The sequence below is a fragment of the Hordeum vulgare genome, chromosome 5H, assembly GCF_904849725.1.
Source record: "Hordeum vulgare subsp. vulgare chromosome 5H, MorexV3_pseudomolecules_assembly, whole genome shotgun sequence".
NCBI lineage: Eukaryota > Viridiplantae > Streptophyta > Magnoliopsida > Poales > Poaceae > Hordeum > Hordeum vulgare.
Genome location: NC_058522.1, coordinates 517,503,066 through 517,518,779, shown reverse-complemented (window position 1 = coordinate 517,518,779; position 15,714 = coordinate 517,503,066). Strand labels below are relative to the sequence as shown.

Sequence of the window (15,714 nt, the reverse complement as noted above, 5' to 3'; positions counted from 1 at the left end):
AGCTATAGCTATCCCAACACACCGGAGGGGAGCTTCAGAGTTTGCGCATGAAGATCATGGCCATGACCAGCAGGTTGACGACGCCCGGGATGAAAATGTTCTTCAGCCATGCTTGATTCTGTTCAAGAAGTGATACGTGGCGATAAAGCGATGCATGTGTAATCAGATGCCCCCATCCCGCGCTAAAGTACTGTATGTAATTGTTCTCCCACTTTCCGAAACTGACTTCCCCGTACTGTAATCACACAACAAACTTGAGGAGATGGACGGGGATGATCTTGAAAAAATTACTCCATGCCGTTCACACTTGAAAAAGTCAGAAGTGCCTTCTTGGGTTTTCTTCCGTTCCACATACAAAGCAAATCACATACCCCGCGTTGCATTCCGGGCAACTGATGAGGGAGCGGTGGCACCTGGTTTGGCGGTGTGGACTGTGGCGTGATGCCGGAGGAGTGGAGCTATGTTGGGACTTGAATGAACAAATGGTTGAGAGCTGCGGCAAGACCGAGAGAAATGGAGGAGAAGTGAGAAGAAGGTTGGGCGGCAGAGAGAGAAGCAACACGAAGTTTAAAAGGACCGTGCATGGGGAGCGTCCGCGTGGTGCAGCTATCCGTTGGGCAAATACGAGGGCAATACCAAGATGGCATATTGGTTTATACCAGCCTTAAGTATTGGACTTGCACGAATCACGTGGTAACATGCGGTGTGGATATTAAACCGCGCGTGGTTGCATGTCCACTCGCGATTTATCGGTGTAAAAAGCATCTGTTTCCTTAAAGTAGTGAGCATGTTGATGACAATGTGTTAGCACGGTTTAATTATTCTCGTGTTCCATATAGCCTAAAATAGTGCACTTATTCCAATCCTGATATGATTCGTTATAGTTATGTCCACTTCGTTGAGCCACGCTCCAAATAGCGTGCTAATGCTTGTTGATTGAAAAATGATAAAAGCTATTTGTACAGTGTGTCATAAAAGTTTAGTCAAAGGACAATCAAGAAAGAGGTGTTTAATTGTTTCATTTCGATCACAATAGCAACATTTATGACTGCCTATCCATCATCTTCTAATCAAATTATCTTTGGTTAACACAACCCCCTTGTGTAAGAACCACATGAAAATCTAAATTCTGAGCGGCACTTTGATCTACCAAATATGTAAAGATCTCGAAAATGCTCCAGAATTAATTAAATCATTGTACATTGATTTCACCGTAAACCTACCAGACGTAGTTAATTTCCAGTGAACGGAATCTATCTGGTTCGACGGTTGAACATCCATCAAACGTCTTACCAAGTGCATCCAGACAGCCCATCTTTCTTCCACTATTGCTCGCCTGAATTGAATATTTAGAGGTATTGATTGAAATACTGTCGCAACGTAATCTTTCTTACGTTGTATAGTATTATAAAGGGAAGGACGTTGCAAAGCCGACGGCGTATTCCCCAGCCACCAAAACTACTTAGCATAAATTGTGCTCTTACAGCAACGTCATGGTTGGAGATAGAGTTCTGAAAAATACATTGGTTTCGTTTGTTCCAAATATGCCAGGAAAAATAGGCAGCGGTAGTTGCATTCTTTTGGTTCCCAGTAGCGACGTTGCTCCACCAAGGCATCTTGATGGAGCTCAGGTCGTTTCCACAGAGAAGGGCCACTGACAGAAAATATGCACAACAGATTCGATAGATTGATTGCAAAGGAGGCATGCTTCATGGTGGTCTTATTCACATCCGCGAGCACTTCTTTTTCATCTTAAATTAGCTTTCTTTCTATCAACAAGGATAGATTCTGTGAATTTCTTATCTAAAAAACACACTTAAACCTAATTACTCTGTTATATACGGTGATGATTTCAGTGAAGTTAAAGAAAATTGGGAAGGGTGTTGCAAAGATAGGTGATATTTATTTATCTTTGCTATGTGCTCGAGGGAGGTTTTTTAACATGCTTCCTCTTACCTCCCCTTTTCACATAGAGGTAAGAGTATAACATAGATCTGAACCATTGATTGCATTTATTAATGGATCTGATTAACTCTTACCTTCTTACCTCCCATATGAAAATAACGAGTAAGAGGGAGCATGTTAAAATTTGCTCGAGGAAGATATATAGAAGTTTAGCCCTAGGAATTATGGATCATCTAAGGAACCACCAGCTTTTGTTGACATCAGTTTTAAGATGGCTAACTACACTTTTCGTGCAGCTCTAAGGACGTACCCTCGTTTTTTTTTTTTTTTTGCCTCTCAGTTTTTCTCTTTTTCCTTTCGTGGGGGCATCCCAATGCTCGCAAGCGAATCAATTGTATCATGGATGCAGGTGGTTGAGATCTCTACAGGCCCGGGCGTTAAGGTATGTTCCTTTACGGGCTGCATAATTTATAGCTAGAACTATACATGCATGGCCATTACACCCCTATCTCTCTATATATATGTCCTCCAAGATACACCATTTCTTGCAATGCATACAAGCATACAACAAACACTATGGTCCATGTCCACCACTTTATAATAATAAAAAACACGATGGTCACCGGTGTGATCTACATTCTTTTTTGTTCTTCTCCTGTGGTGTATGGATTCAAGATTTGTCACCCATGTGAGGTGAATGGTAATCGGATTGTGAGGCATTGGGAAAGATGTTGCTTCAACCAACGAGTCACTTACTACAGGAAAGAACAGAACGCTGGCTTCCTGGCTAAAGTTTGTCGCAACCAGTGTGATGGTGCGATGATGCTTCCTTACAACATCCACAAACTATGGATGCATGAAGCTATGTTTAACAACTGCTACTGCCATTATTTTTTACATGTTCAAATGGGTAGTGTAAAAAGCAGCTATTTCCTTAAAGCAGTCAGCATGTTGACGGCGACGTGTTAGCGCTAATGAATGCCACAGTTTAATTATTCATGAACTCATGATGCAGAACAAGAATTCTTTAGTTGTAATCACAGACAGTATCTCTAATTCAATTTGACAAATGAACAACAGTTACCCAGCAAGCAGTGTCATCTGAGTTTAAAAACTCCTTCCCTCAACGCAAATGAAAGAAAACAATCAAACACTTAGATGCATTCACAAGTGAGCTACAATTACCACATTAATAGATCATAGTCTTGCAACGAACACTCCAAAGTCTGCAATGTGAAGAAAGTCAGCTGCAAATCAAAACGTTTTACACACTGGAACAGTTTAATCAGCTCCTCTACGACCTATCAAGCGCATCAAACATCTTAACTCCTAACACATGTGAAAGAAAAACAACTAGTATCGGTCAGTTCGTAAACATCCAACAAAGTTAGCGCCATCCTCGCTCACTATAAAGCTCTGAACATCGTCTTCCTTGTATTCTTTTCTACCTGACAGGAGCAAATATTTCAGTAGTTCCCGGGCTCTGCATGGGGTGCAGTGCATCAACATCACCCCCACTGTCATGGTGGCACTTGAGCAGACGACATAGAGGAGTAAAACAGCCGGTCAAAGCCAGTTGCCAGCAAAGCAGGTTCTCCTAGAAATTCCTAGGCTCAAACAACGGGAAGGACCCTGTCCGGGCCTTCTCGCCACGGATGTCCCGCTGGTGGGAGTTGGGATCTCTGCTTGCCTCCGGGCGCACTCTTGTGCCCGCCTCATTCCTTTCTGCGTTTATGCCGGTGGTGCTCAGGATTGGCCCGCCAAAGAATATTGATTGGCCTGTGTACGTCAATCTCTCAGACGGCTGGCCTGAAGGAATCGCTGATGATGTTGTGTTCGCAGGTGCAAGAGTTCTCCCATGGTTGCCTGGTTCACCACTTGGATTCGCCAAGAAACTTGGGTTTCTTGCAGGCAGCTCAACACCGGGTCCTGTTCTTGTTGTTTGCATGGGCACTGACACGTACCGACCAGCCTCTTGATCCCAGACAACAGAGGCTCTTCGGTTCTCCCTGACATATGATGTGGCTGACTGGAACATTGGGTTGTTGCTTATATGTGTGGTAGGAACAGGTGGCCTTGTAATCGCTGGCGCAGGCCTTTCAGGAGGTAGAGCAGGATGAGGTGCTGCACGAAATTGAGCATGAGGGGCAAGCTTGTGGATGTGGACCGGGCTGCTTAAACTGCTTGCAGTCTGTGTGCCAGTCTCATAGTCGTCCTGGCTTGCAAGGCTCTGTGGATACGAGTTCTGTAGAGGAGACAGCCTCATCTCACTCCTCGATTCCTTTGTAGCACTGTAGTCAACACTCATGCTACTCCTGACGCTGGCATTGCCACTGGAGCTAATATCAGCTTCATGGCCATGGCGAGCATCTATTGGTCGGAGAACAGAGGATGATGCCCGAGCTTTTGCTGCAGCTTTCATCACCTCGTTTCTGTCTAGCTTTGCAAGGCTCCGGGCACTGATCTTGACTGGCTTCTTGGCTTTGTTTGCTCTTTCAGCGTATCCAGCAGCATCAGGATCAACGGTTGAAGGAACCATCCCAGGGTCCAAATGAGGAATCACTTCATCCTGGTTGAAAGTTTCAGCACAACAAAATTCAGTAGTCTTACGATTGTTTCCAACAATATAAATGTTTTTCCAGCCGAGTCATGATTGAACTTTCAAAGATGTACTACCATTTTACACAAGCAGCTCACCTGATCAATAAATATTCTTGGAGGTGTACACCAAGCACCCTTGTGGTGAAGGCCAAGAGAACTTCCAACACTGAATCCGGTTGTTGCTGAATTTGACGGGGAATAGATGATATTTGCTCCTTCCTCGTCCTCTGGAATCCCCTCACTCATAGCTCTCATTGCGACCACATAATCATAGGTTGAGATCCCCTGATAAAGAAATAGAGAAGGAAAACAGCTGAGAAAGCAAGATAAACTTTGCATTATGTATTACATTTCAAGTATGAGGTGTGAGGCAAACCTTTCTGATCAATATCATGTGGAAGAAGAAAAGTTCCCCTAAAGGTACGCAGGCCACTAATGACAGAAGTGTGAATATACCCTGGACATAATAATATTACAATTCAGTTAAGAGTATTATCGGCTAACAAGACTTGTTTTAAAAAGTAAGAACCAGTGAGTGATGCTTACTCTACATTAGATATAACATGTAAGCACTATAGCTAAGCCAATGATAGGCACAAGAGCTAAGAAGTTAATTCATGGATCCTAAAGTAATAGTTGCACTTCCCGAAGGTAAAAATAATGTGCTACCAAGAACATGAAGAATCAATGCATTCTGACAAGAGGCTGTGCAATTATAATACTCTATTTATGGTATAAACGAAACAATAACTTAAAGTAATAGCATAAGAACTTTGTCAACATAGCATGTAGTGCAGCAAAATAGAGGGAAAAAATTGGAATTCCTCATCAGCTAATGGTGGAAAGGTGCTGCTCCAGATATTACAACCAAGAGAAGATTCCTATACACTAAAAAAGTTCAATAATTCATTATGGTGCTTACTACAATCACAGCAAATGGAGCGCGAGTCAAGCCATTCCCAAGCTTTTCTTGGAGGATTCTTGGTGAATTGTTATCAACAAAGCAGATGACAAGAACAGCAATGCCCACTCCAAATTCAATTGCAAGCTGTCACACAGGAAACTGTAAATATTTAGTGCCATAAAGGGAAGGGAATAATTTTACACAAACTTGTACAGAACCAAGTGGGTTCAAAATGACATGCTACTGCATGCAGCTCTCATGCATGCTCTCAAAAACAAATATGTACAATAGGTGAACATTACATATTTACGTACCCATAGGAGACTGATTGCCATCAGAGAAATAAACGTGAAGTAGTTCTTCCGCCCAACACAATTATTCAGCCACTGCGAAAGATGCCCGTATCAGCTATGCACAATCAAATGTCAGAAGGCGGCATGCTAACACAGTTCAAGAAAGTCACCCGACAATGATGATCAAATCCATCCACACACTTGTCACAGCTTCTGCAGTGTTTACTGAATTTGCGAACCTGTCAAATTATTTTATAAAAAAAATAAACAGCATAAGCTTCAAATAAGCCTGCTGCCTGCTGCATAGCCAAAACCTAAAGTAGCATACCTCAGCATTGCATAATGTGCAAAACAGAGCTTCTTCACCACTAGCTTGTTGCTCTGAATCATCAGGTTTCCGGCAGTCCTCCTTAACAAATAAAGCACATACGAGCCCACCAAAGAGGAAACAGCTTGATCTTTTCTTCGGCAGTTGTGAGCTCACATGTACGTTTGCTTCCCCTACAGATGTACCTCTCTGATTAGAATGGCCATCTAGAGAGCTTCTGCAAGTAGATGTTGGGGAGTGTGTTCCAATAGCGCTGTTTGCTTTCTGGGGCAAGTTTATGCCTTCCAATCCATCGCTGTTGGCAGGTACATCAACAAAACCATCCTCAAACCTTGCCATGATACCAGGATCAGCAGGATTAATACTTGTGCACCGGATGTAAAGGATGAAGACAGCCAATGCCTGGAAGTGATGCGAAGAGTAGAAATGATGTTTCATGATACCACAAGATAGCTCTCTTCAGATGATCAGGAAGACACTAAAAACAATGAGTCTTTTTAAGACTTACCACGGGAGTATAAATGCCTATCGCAACATACTCAAGGACTTGCTTCCCAAGAAATGGTGCAAAGAAGGCATAAAATGCAACCACCAGAAGGAAGAATACCGTAATTGCAACGATCTGTCAAAACAATATTATGAATCAGTATTATTTGTGAAACAAGCCTTTCAATGTACGAACTTGAAAGAACTATTGAGACTTCTGCAACAGTTCAGAAAAGTAATGATCAATTCTCTCTATTATAATTTCTAGTTCACATAGTTTGATAACTTGGATGCATAAAGGCTATTGATGTAGAAAAAAAAGACAATTTACAATACCAAGCACATCAGAGCAGACATTAGCAATATATCACAGAGAAGTACATGCCGATTAACAAGCTTGGGCTTAGCAGTAATATTCTGGGAAATTATTTTCTTGAAGCCTGAAAAAAACTGGCTTTCCTCTTTAAAAACAGAACCAAAACCATGACACGGTCACTTAACAACATCTATTGACTACACTAGATGGAGAATTTCCATATGATGCAGAAGACCACCGTACACAAAGATATCTGACAAGTGGCCCTTCCCCACAGAAGAAACTAGAACATTATTAGCATGTAAGTTGTTTCCACCACTTGACCAGTGAGAGTTTTCTACCAAACGTGCGAGGTTCACCAAGTTCAATGCGAAATCCAGACAAGAGCCAACGTTGTGGCCTCAAGAACAAGTTTAGGACAGAAACCAAGCAACTGAGCCAACTCTCCCATAAGCCAACAGAATCCAGAAAACAGACAGAAACATCATGATTTTGCACCACCATTCACTGACAAACAAACCAAAAAATACCAGCTCTTCTATAGCAATTGAATCGATTACTTTTGCATGGTCAAATCAGACCCTTGGCTAGATGCAGACAGAAATAGACCAAGCAAACAGGTCCGAGACCACACTCCAGGGCATAAGTGGGTAATTTATTTAGCATAAAGGGTTTTACCGTTTCCAGACAGCACTACAACCTATTTCAGACACTACTACTACTTCCAGCTTACAATTACCAAACAACCATTTGAGACAGTACTGCAAAATCCAGCTTAATTACCAAACAACCATTTCAGACAGGACAGAAGACATATCAAGCCTGCTTTGTGTTAGACCCAAAAAGGGGCAGGCCAGGCCGACGAACAACCCTAGGCAGCAGCTCGAAGAACCGCACCAAATCGAGCACGGGCCGGCAGAATTCACAAAATTCCCAAGCCATTCTGTGACCCAGCTCCTCGGGAACTCACATTATGACGTTATCGACCCGCCTCCACCCACGCAGACACGCGGAAAAGCAGAAAAGGAATGGGAAGGCCAGCCAACCACCGCCCCAGCTGGCTCCCTCCTCGGCAGATCTTCAAAATCGGGAATTTCCTCCGGCGGGAGCTCACGGGGGCGGCGCAGTCACCCGGCGAGCTCCTGCTACAGCTACAGCTACCGGAGACGCGAGCTAGGGATCGGCCGAGCAGAGAGCGCGTACGGTCTCCCGTCCCAGCTGCTGCGCCGATCCGAGCTAGCTTGGGAGGAAAGGGAAAGGGGAGGGAGGAAAATGGGGGTGGCGGACGGACGGACCTGCAGGGTGTGGGCCGGGAGCTGCCACCCGTGCTTCCGCGCCATGGCGGGCAGGGCGGCCTCTCCTCCGGTGGCCGGATCGGCTCCCCGGCGGCGCGCGGCGGCGGCGGCAGGCCAGCTCCCCGCTGCTGTTGGGGGGGTGTGGGGCGGAGGGGGGGGTTGGTAGTTTTTTTTTGCAGTGCAAGAAGAATAATGACGAGGGAAGAATTTTATTAAACCCCTGTCTGGTGGGTGGGCCATCCCTCTCTCTCTCTCTCTCTCTCATTCATGGCTTTTGTTTCTCTCTCTAGCCCGGCGGTGACCTGTGATGCCCTTCTTTGGATTTGTTGGGGGGAATGATTAGGTCAACCAATGCCGGACTATTGAGGGCTTTTGTTTATGCTTTGAGTTGCCATTTGGTGAGTTTAGGTAAGACGGCGTGGCAAAAGTATAAACAAAAAAAGGTGTGGTCCAGGTGATCTAAATGATCAATGTTCTCATCTGACTTAACAACCAATAGTCTCGATCTTTTAGAACAACTCCAGCAGACAAAACCGTTAGTATAACGACCAGCACACAAAACTGGACTTATAGCGATCGTTAAAAACTTAAAATTGACGGAACTCGCTCAAAAAAAACACCACATAGGCTCCAAAATGAAAGTTGTGGAGGCCTTGAATCCAACCACCACCATCATGGGAGGGGAGATTTCTTCTCGGGCCCATAGTTGGGTTTTGAAGCTCCATGCGGCTCGTACACGCACCACCATGCATAGATAATCATCGACGAGGGGTAGGTGGGAGGACATGACCGCTGATCACCCGCCCATTATTGTCACCTTGCCTCCCTTGTGGTGGCCCATAGAGGGCCGCCACGTGACACCATCACCTCGAGCAAAACCTCACGGCCCATATGGTCGCAAGGGATCAGGTGCCCGTGAAGGTGACAGCGAGGGATCTGGCACTTCTCGTGGCACCGACGGGTCCACTTGCTACGGGAGGCATCGAGCTAGCGCCTCAAGCGCCATTGTCCCGTTGCCCTCCTCCTCCCATTCGTCCCCGTCTGCATCGAGCCCTAGCCCGAGCCGGGGGACCTACTCGAGGCGATGTTGCTTAACAACATCTAAGCCTCAAAAATATATGTAATGCAATATTCTTTTTACCAATAGTTCATAATTATGTTAATCCTCTTTGATGGTGATTATGAACGTATATGTTGGACTAAATTCTGCTTAAATTGAAACTAAAAATTTAAACCAACTAAAAAAAGAACCACTAAAAGAACAACTATGGAGGTTGTCATTTGTCGAGTCTGTGATTGCACATGGGCCTAGCAGCCTTCAAAACATTATAGAGTCCGCTTCATATGGCATATGATCATTGTTAATAATCTCTATTGATTTGTTTACATTGTCAAAGTTATCGCTTCCACACCCTTCATAGACGATATGGATTCTCTGGCTTGTTGTGTCAAATGCAGAGGTGGATAATAACCTCTGCATTTGCTCAATTCCATCAGTCGGATTGAAAACCACTCACCAAGATTGGATGCTACATGCGCTATAAACAATACTTACTACCACACACACACGACCAACCAAATATTTTCTATGAACAGTGCTCAGACCAATACTTGCAACGATCCCATCCTTTCATTCTTGATCATGTGGCAAAGTCAGGGATGCCTTTGTCACAACAATGTAGAGAATATGTGGGCTTCATACAATGCAGTCAAGGGGGTTCCGGTGAGCGAGTTTACTTTCTTCTTTGACGAGAAAAGCAAACCATATCTTCTCACAAAATATTCTTAGCAATACGTGCATGGTATTACTCACATTGGACTCTTAGACCTAAAAAGGGCAAAAAAAACACCCCCACGGTTATTTATTGGAAAATTCGAAGATTAAACTCCACATTTTTTAATATTTGTTGCATTTCCCCCTTTTTGCCTTCTATTTTCCCTTTTTAATATTTTATTTCCATTTAAATTTTAGTATTTTTTTAAATTTCCTATTTTTGCAAATGCGTGAATATTTTTTACTTATACATTTAATTTAATTTTCATAATTCTATCCTTTTCATAAATATATGTTCTTTTCAAAACACTTTTTTTTATTTTGATATACAATTGTTTTTATTCATGAACATCGATACTATTGATTATGCATGAAAATTTATTTTAAAACACACGCGTACTATCATTTCAGGTCGTGAACATTTTTCCTAAGTTATAGTATACCTTTATCACATATAGGAATAACATTTTGACAATACATTAACATTTTATTTTTGAAATACGCACAATTTTTGTTTGATAAGCATAATACATTTTTATAACATTTTAACTAATAACAAACTTTTACATAAAAAATGGATTATCGATGAAAATTATACCTAATTTAATTACCAAGCTAAATAAAACCCCCCAGTTAAATTAGTCTCGAAGCGCAACTGCCCTAAAACGGCACATATGATGGCTCCCTATGCTCAATCCACATATTCTAGTTTTGTGGGCCTTTAATAGGCTAGAAGGATGGTTCATGGTTGGGCCAAACGTTTCAATAAGTCCCCTGTTTAATCTTGTGTCATAAGTCCCCCTTTCTGTTCCGTTCTATTTTCCATATTTTCTCTCAATATAAAATTTTCATTTTCATTTTCTTTTTTTTACATTTTTCCTTAATCATTTTGAAAATTCATGAATATTTTTACTTATACATCTAACTAATTTTAATGTTTTTATATTTTTCATAAATACATGTTCTTTTCAAAACACATAATAAAAAAATTCTGATATATATGAGATTTTATATACAAACATATTTTGTTCATGAACATGAATAATATTTTTTATTATCCATGAAAATTTATTTTGGAGCATGCACATTTTTATTTTGAGCTCATGAACATTTTTCCTAAGTCATAGTACGCTTTTTTATAACATATAGGAATAACACTTAGACAGCACATTAACATTTTATTTTGAAATATGTACAATGTTTTTTGATAAACATAAAAAAAATTACAAAAAGTTTACTAATAAAAAACTTGCATAGAAAATATGAATTATGAATGAAAAAATATACCAAATTTAATGACCGAGCTAAATAAGACACCCATTTAAATTAATCTCAAAGTGCAACTGCCCTAAAGAGGCACATAAGAGCTCCTTATGCTCAATCCACACATTCTAGTTTGGTGGATCTTTCATAGGATACACATATGGTTCATGGTTGGGCCAAACGTTGGCAAACGTCCATTGTTTTATCTTGTGGGCATGTCTTTATCGAGGACACAAGAGACATGTTCTTCTAGAGGTAATATCACTGACGGACAAAGAACTAGCCCTGGATGTTTAGTTTGGTGCTAAAACTTGTAAAATATGGATTTATGGTCATCTGATTTGTTGTTTGGTGCAAATACGGTGCTTCCTAATTTTTGTAGTTACACAATAAAGCCTAAGGAAGACCCACTTGTTAGTGAATATTATAAGAAGAAAAATGATTAATTTAGTTTTTTTAGGGGTATCACCAAGTTTATTACTCAAGAGCCACATGAAGTGGAATACAAAACAGATCATGGGGTTGGATCATCCATACATGTCTCCCCCGATCAAGAGAATGACAAAACCTCGCTAACCTATCTGCATCGTTATTGGCATCTCGGCCTTCAAAAGTAAATATACAATTAAACAAGGAAGTCCTACATTTAATTTCAGTAATGATACTACCATAAGCTCCATTACTTCCTCTTGTGGTGTCTTCACAACCTGTTTGGAATTAGAGGCCACAAATGAAATTATTGATCATAATGTCCTCGGCGAGAGAACGAGCTTCACGACTTGCAATGGCTTCCAACGTCACGACGTCCTTTATACCGTGTATCACAATAGCAGAGTTGCCCAAGAAATTACCACCTTCCTTACATATAGGAGCTTTTTGACGAACTCCTCTGTCTGCTACTCTAATAGGACCCTTCACCATCTTGTTTGGCATAGCATCTAGATCTGCAATGAATCGGATAAGAATTGATATGTAGCAGGCAGGCTTTGATATGTAGTAGGCGGGCTTTGAAATATCTTTTCATGGATGGCTTTTGTCCTCGCCCACCAAATGACCCACAACAACACAGCTAGTTTAACAAATGTTGCATGCAATATTGTGTCCCTCATAGAAAACATCCATTGCTTAGCACTGGGTTCGGTAGTCTCCAGTAGGTTTTCTGCAAGCTCCCCGTCCACAAGGGGCCAGATGCATCTCAACATAGATCATTCCAACATGGGAATGACGCCATGAGTCCTCAGCTCCACATATACCGCATGTGCTCGACGGTGACATATTTCTGTGAACTCTTATGATTAATGTAGTTTGAAGAGAAGGATTCGAACCCACAACATTTAGCATACGGGCATACAAGGTGAACCAATACACCCAATGACATTTGTTGTTTCACACTGATAACAAACTTTTATAACCCTTTAGTTAGAACACCTGGTCCCTCAGCTCAAATGGGCTATCATCAGTGCGAAGCCCATTTTGCACCTTTGATTTTTTTAGAAATTTATAGGTAAATTATGATCTTAGTAATGAAAATATATTCATGGATTTCTTTTTGTAAAATTTAAAGTACTCCAAATATTTTCAAATTTTCAATTCAAAAAGATTGTACAAAAGTTCTACCACTCATAGATGAGCAAAAATTTTACATAAAAATAAAGAAGTCGTTAGGTCTCGAACCCACGAGGCCACAACAAATGACAATCTTCAAGCTCTATTGTCTATACATGTAGAAGATGAATAGTAAATGGGTTTTTTAGATATAAGCTTGAGTATTATATAAAAAATATTTGGTAAAACGTAAGTAATAAAATATTATACATAAAAACGATGATTAGTGAATAAAACATTTAAAATATAAACCTATGTATTATATTTGACATGACTGAATATTCATATCAACTATTTAAATTTTAAATTATGAATATGTAATTATATGGAAATTGAACTATACAAATGCGCATATAATTATTGAAATATTTGTATATAATTAAAATAATATTTGGAATTATAACTTTACACATATTTCTGTTATTTTAAATTATGCATACATTTTGTAATTCATAAAATAGTTTTAAATGTATACATATTTTTAAAATAATAGATGAACAGTTTTGAGAATAAGTTATTTCGTTTGTATTAACAATATTTATAGCATGAATATTTGAACATTAATTTTTTGACCGGGATCATAATTTACATGCTATCTACAAATTTCTAAAAAAACAAAGATGCAAAATGAGCTACAATGATCATAGCCAATTTGAGCTCACAGGGCCACGTGTTTTAAGAAAATGATATAAGAGCATCTACAGCCGGACATGGTAAATATGACCCTTAAACGCCCACGGACGCACCCGGTAAGTAACCAGCCTTGTCCGCAGACACACTCATCATTTTCTTCCTCGTATGTCCGGACACTTGCATGTGATTGATGGAGAGAAAGAGAAAGAAAAAATAATGAATAAAGAAAAGAAAAATATGGTACGGAGTAGGGTCGCGTCCGCGAGCCATCATATCCTCTCCATATTTGAGATTGATACAAGGATTCGCGGATAGCCCGAACGTATAGAAATAATATGAATGGTCTGATTGGGTCACTTTATTCTTTTTCTCTCATTCGGCCATTGGACGCATCCGTGAACATATCAAGAAGCATTTGAGGCGTTCGGTTGTAGATGATCTAAGACATAGGGGTTGTTTGGTTGGTGACTTTACCAGCGTGGCTGAGAAAAATGCACGCCTGATAGCCGCTTGAGGTTCGCGTGACATTTGCCTGCTGTGGCAGCCTACGCAGCATAGTGCGAACCTTGGCCCCTTTAAATGATATTTATCATATATTTTACATGCCATGCTAGTAAGGTGTAAGTCAGATATGGTAGAAATCATCGTATTTGCATCACATAACAAGTTAAGAACAAGTTAGATGATCATAAATCTAGGCGCACCGTCACGCCGTATTCCAGTCCTTGTAGCTGCACACAAATACGTTGCATCCAACCCTGGCCGCCCCCAGGTCTCACCCACTCCCCCTCCCTTCCTCGCCGCCGCCTGAGGCAGCCGTCGGGCAAGCCGGGAGCGTCAAGGATGGTGGCGGCGGGGCCTAGGCTGCCCTGTCTCTGCGTGGGGAGCCCCGAATCTGGAGCGGCGGCTCCTTTGGCGATGCACGGCATGCTAGCAGCCGTGCGGGCGGTGGATCTGACGTCCCGACCGTGCGGGTGGCGGGATTCGGTGGTCGTTGGCGTCCGGCGACGGCTTGTGCGGTGGCTGGTGCGTGTGATCTGGCGCCTCCCCTCCTTCCCTGTTCGGCGTGCGGGCCAACCTGGTCGGGCCGCGCTTCATTGGGTCGCCGGTTCTGCTCAGGAGGCGTTGCTGGTGGCGGGGATCTAGTTCGGACGAAATCCCTGGCCGGCCATAGTCGGCCGCGTCGACGACGACGCCTGAGGGCGTCGTTCCCTTCCTTGGAGGCGTCGATATGGACTGAACCCCTCACTTCCCCTTCCCCTAGGTCTCCCAGGCGAAAGCCTTAACTTTGTTGGGCGGCGGCGGCGCTCACGGCGGCGTTCCCTTCTTGAAGGCATCGCTTTGGGAACCTTGGGGCTGGGTGGCGCTTGTGGATGGTGGGCGGCGGTGGTGGTGCGGCCCTATCCTAGCATGGATCTGCGTCCGTTGCTTGGAGATGGACTCACGTAGGTGGAGGGCGTCGTTTGGCGTCATGGTGGCGTCGATGACGGAGGCACCTTTCAAGGCTAGCACCTCAATCTGCTCTGAAGATGGACCAGTGGAAGATGGCGGCTGCGACACATGTGCGTGCGTCAGACCGGTTTGTGCCCCGGACCCGGTATGTGGCTCGGTCGAGGCCTCCGGCTTTAGATGTTAGGCTTAGGTAAGAGGTCTGGGTATTTGGCCTAGCTTGCACCCCTTCATCATATGGATAGATGTAGCGGCAGATGTTGCCAAGATGGCGGATTCAGACATTTTGTTGTACTACTTTATAAGATCCTCGAGAATAATCAATAAAATGGCCGCATGCATCTTCCAGATGCAGAGGCCGGGGGTCATCCTCCTTCTCTAAAAGAAAGATGATCATAAATTTGTATTTTATAAGTTTTAGCATAAAGCTGAACATCCAACGCGAGTTGTGCCACTACTGATATTATCTCTTCTTTTTAACACAAAGAAGAGGCATGCTGCCATGTGGATCCACTTAGAGAACTTCTCAAAAAAAAAAAGTGTACCTACTTGATTATTTCAAATGCAAAAAAGAAAATACATAGTCATTAGGTTTCTGTTGCTGTCTTCTTGCCTACGAAGACAAGTTTGATTATGTTTCTCCGGCATGTGGTATGTTTTTCTTCGAGTTCATCGGATGAAGACGATTGTATTGAAGCCCGACGGGTGGCACAGGTATAATTTATAATTTATGCATTAATCTATTTATGCAACCATGTCGCTTTACCAACCATGCATGTTAATTTATCTCACTTATTTTTATGCGGGCATACGCGATCATGTTACACGATTTTCGTAGCATGACCTACGTATATTTGTATAT

The 15,714-nt window shown here is 42.2% G+C and overlaps 1 protein-coding gene across 1 annotated transcript; it reads right to left on the bottom strand.

The window, feature by feature from the left end:
- Positions 1–3,076: 3,076 nt before the first annotated feature.
- On the bottom strand, positions 3,077–8,349 carry LOC123452024 (probable protein S-acyltransferase 19). Its single transcript, XM_045128598.1, has 9 exons — positions 8,129–8,349; positions 6,540–6,653; positions 6,032–6,433; positions 5,874–5,942; positions 5,725–5,796; positions 5,429–5,554; positions 4,883–4,963; positions 4,603–4,791; positions 3,077–4,474 (listed from the first exon to the last, which is right to left on the bottom strand). The coding sequence occupies exons 1-9, from the start codon at positions 8,171–8,173 to the stop codon at positions 3,503–3,505; spliced, it is 2,070 nt and encodes a 689-aa protein (XP_044984533.1). The 5' UTR covers positions 8,174–8,349; the 3' UTR covers positions 3,077–3,502.
- Between the last annotated feature and the right edge of the window lie 7,365 nt (positions 8,350–15,714).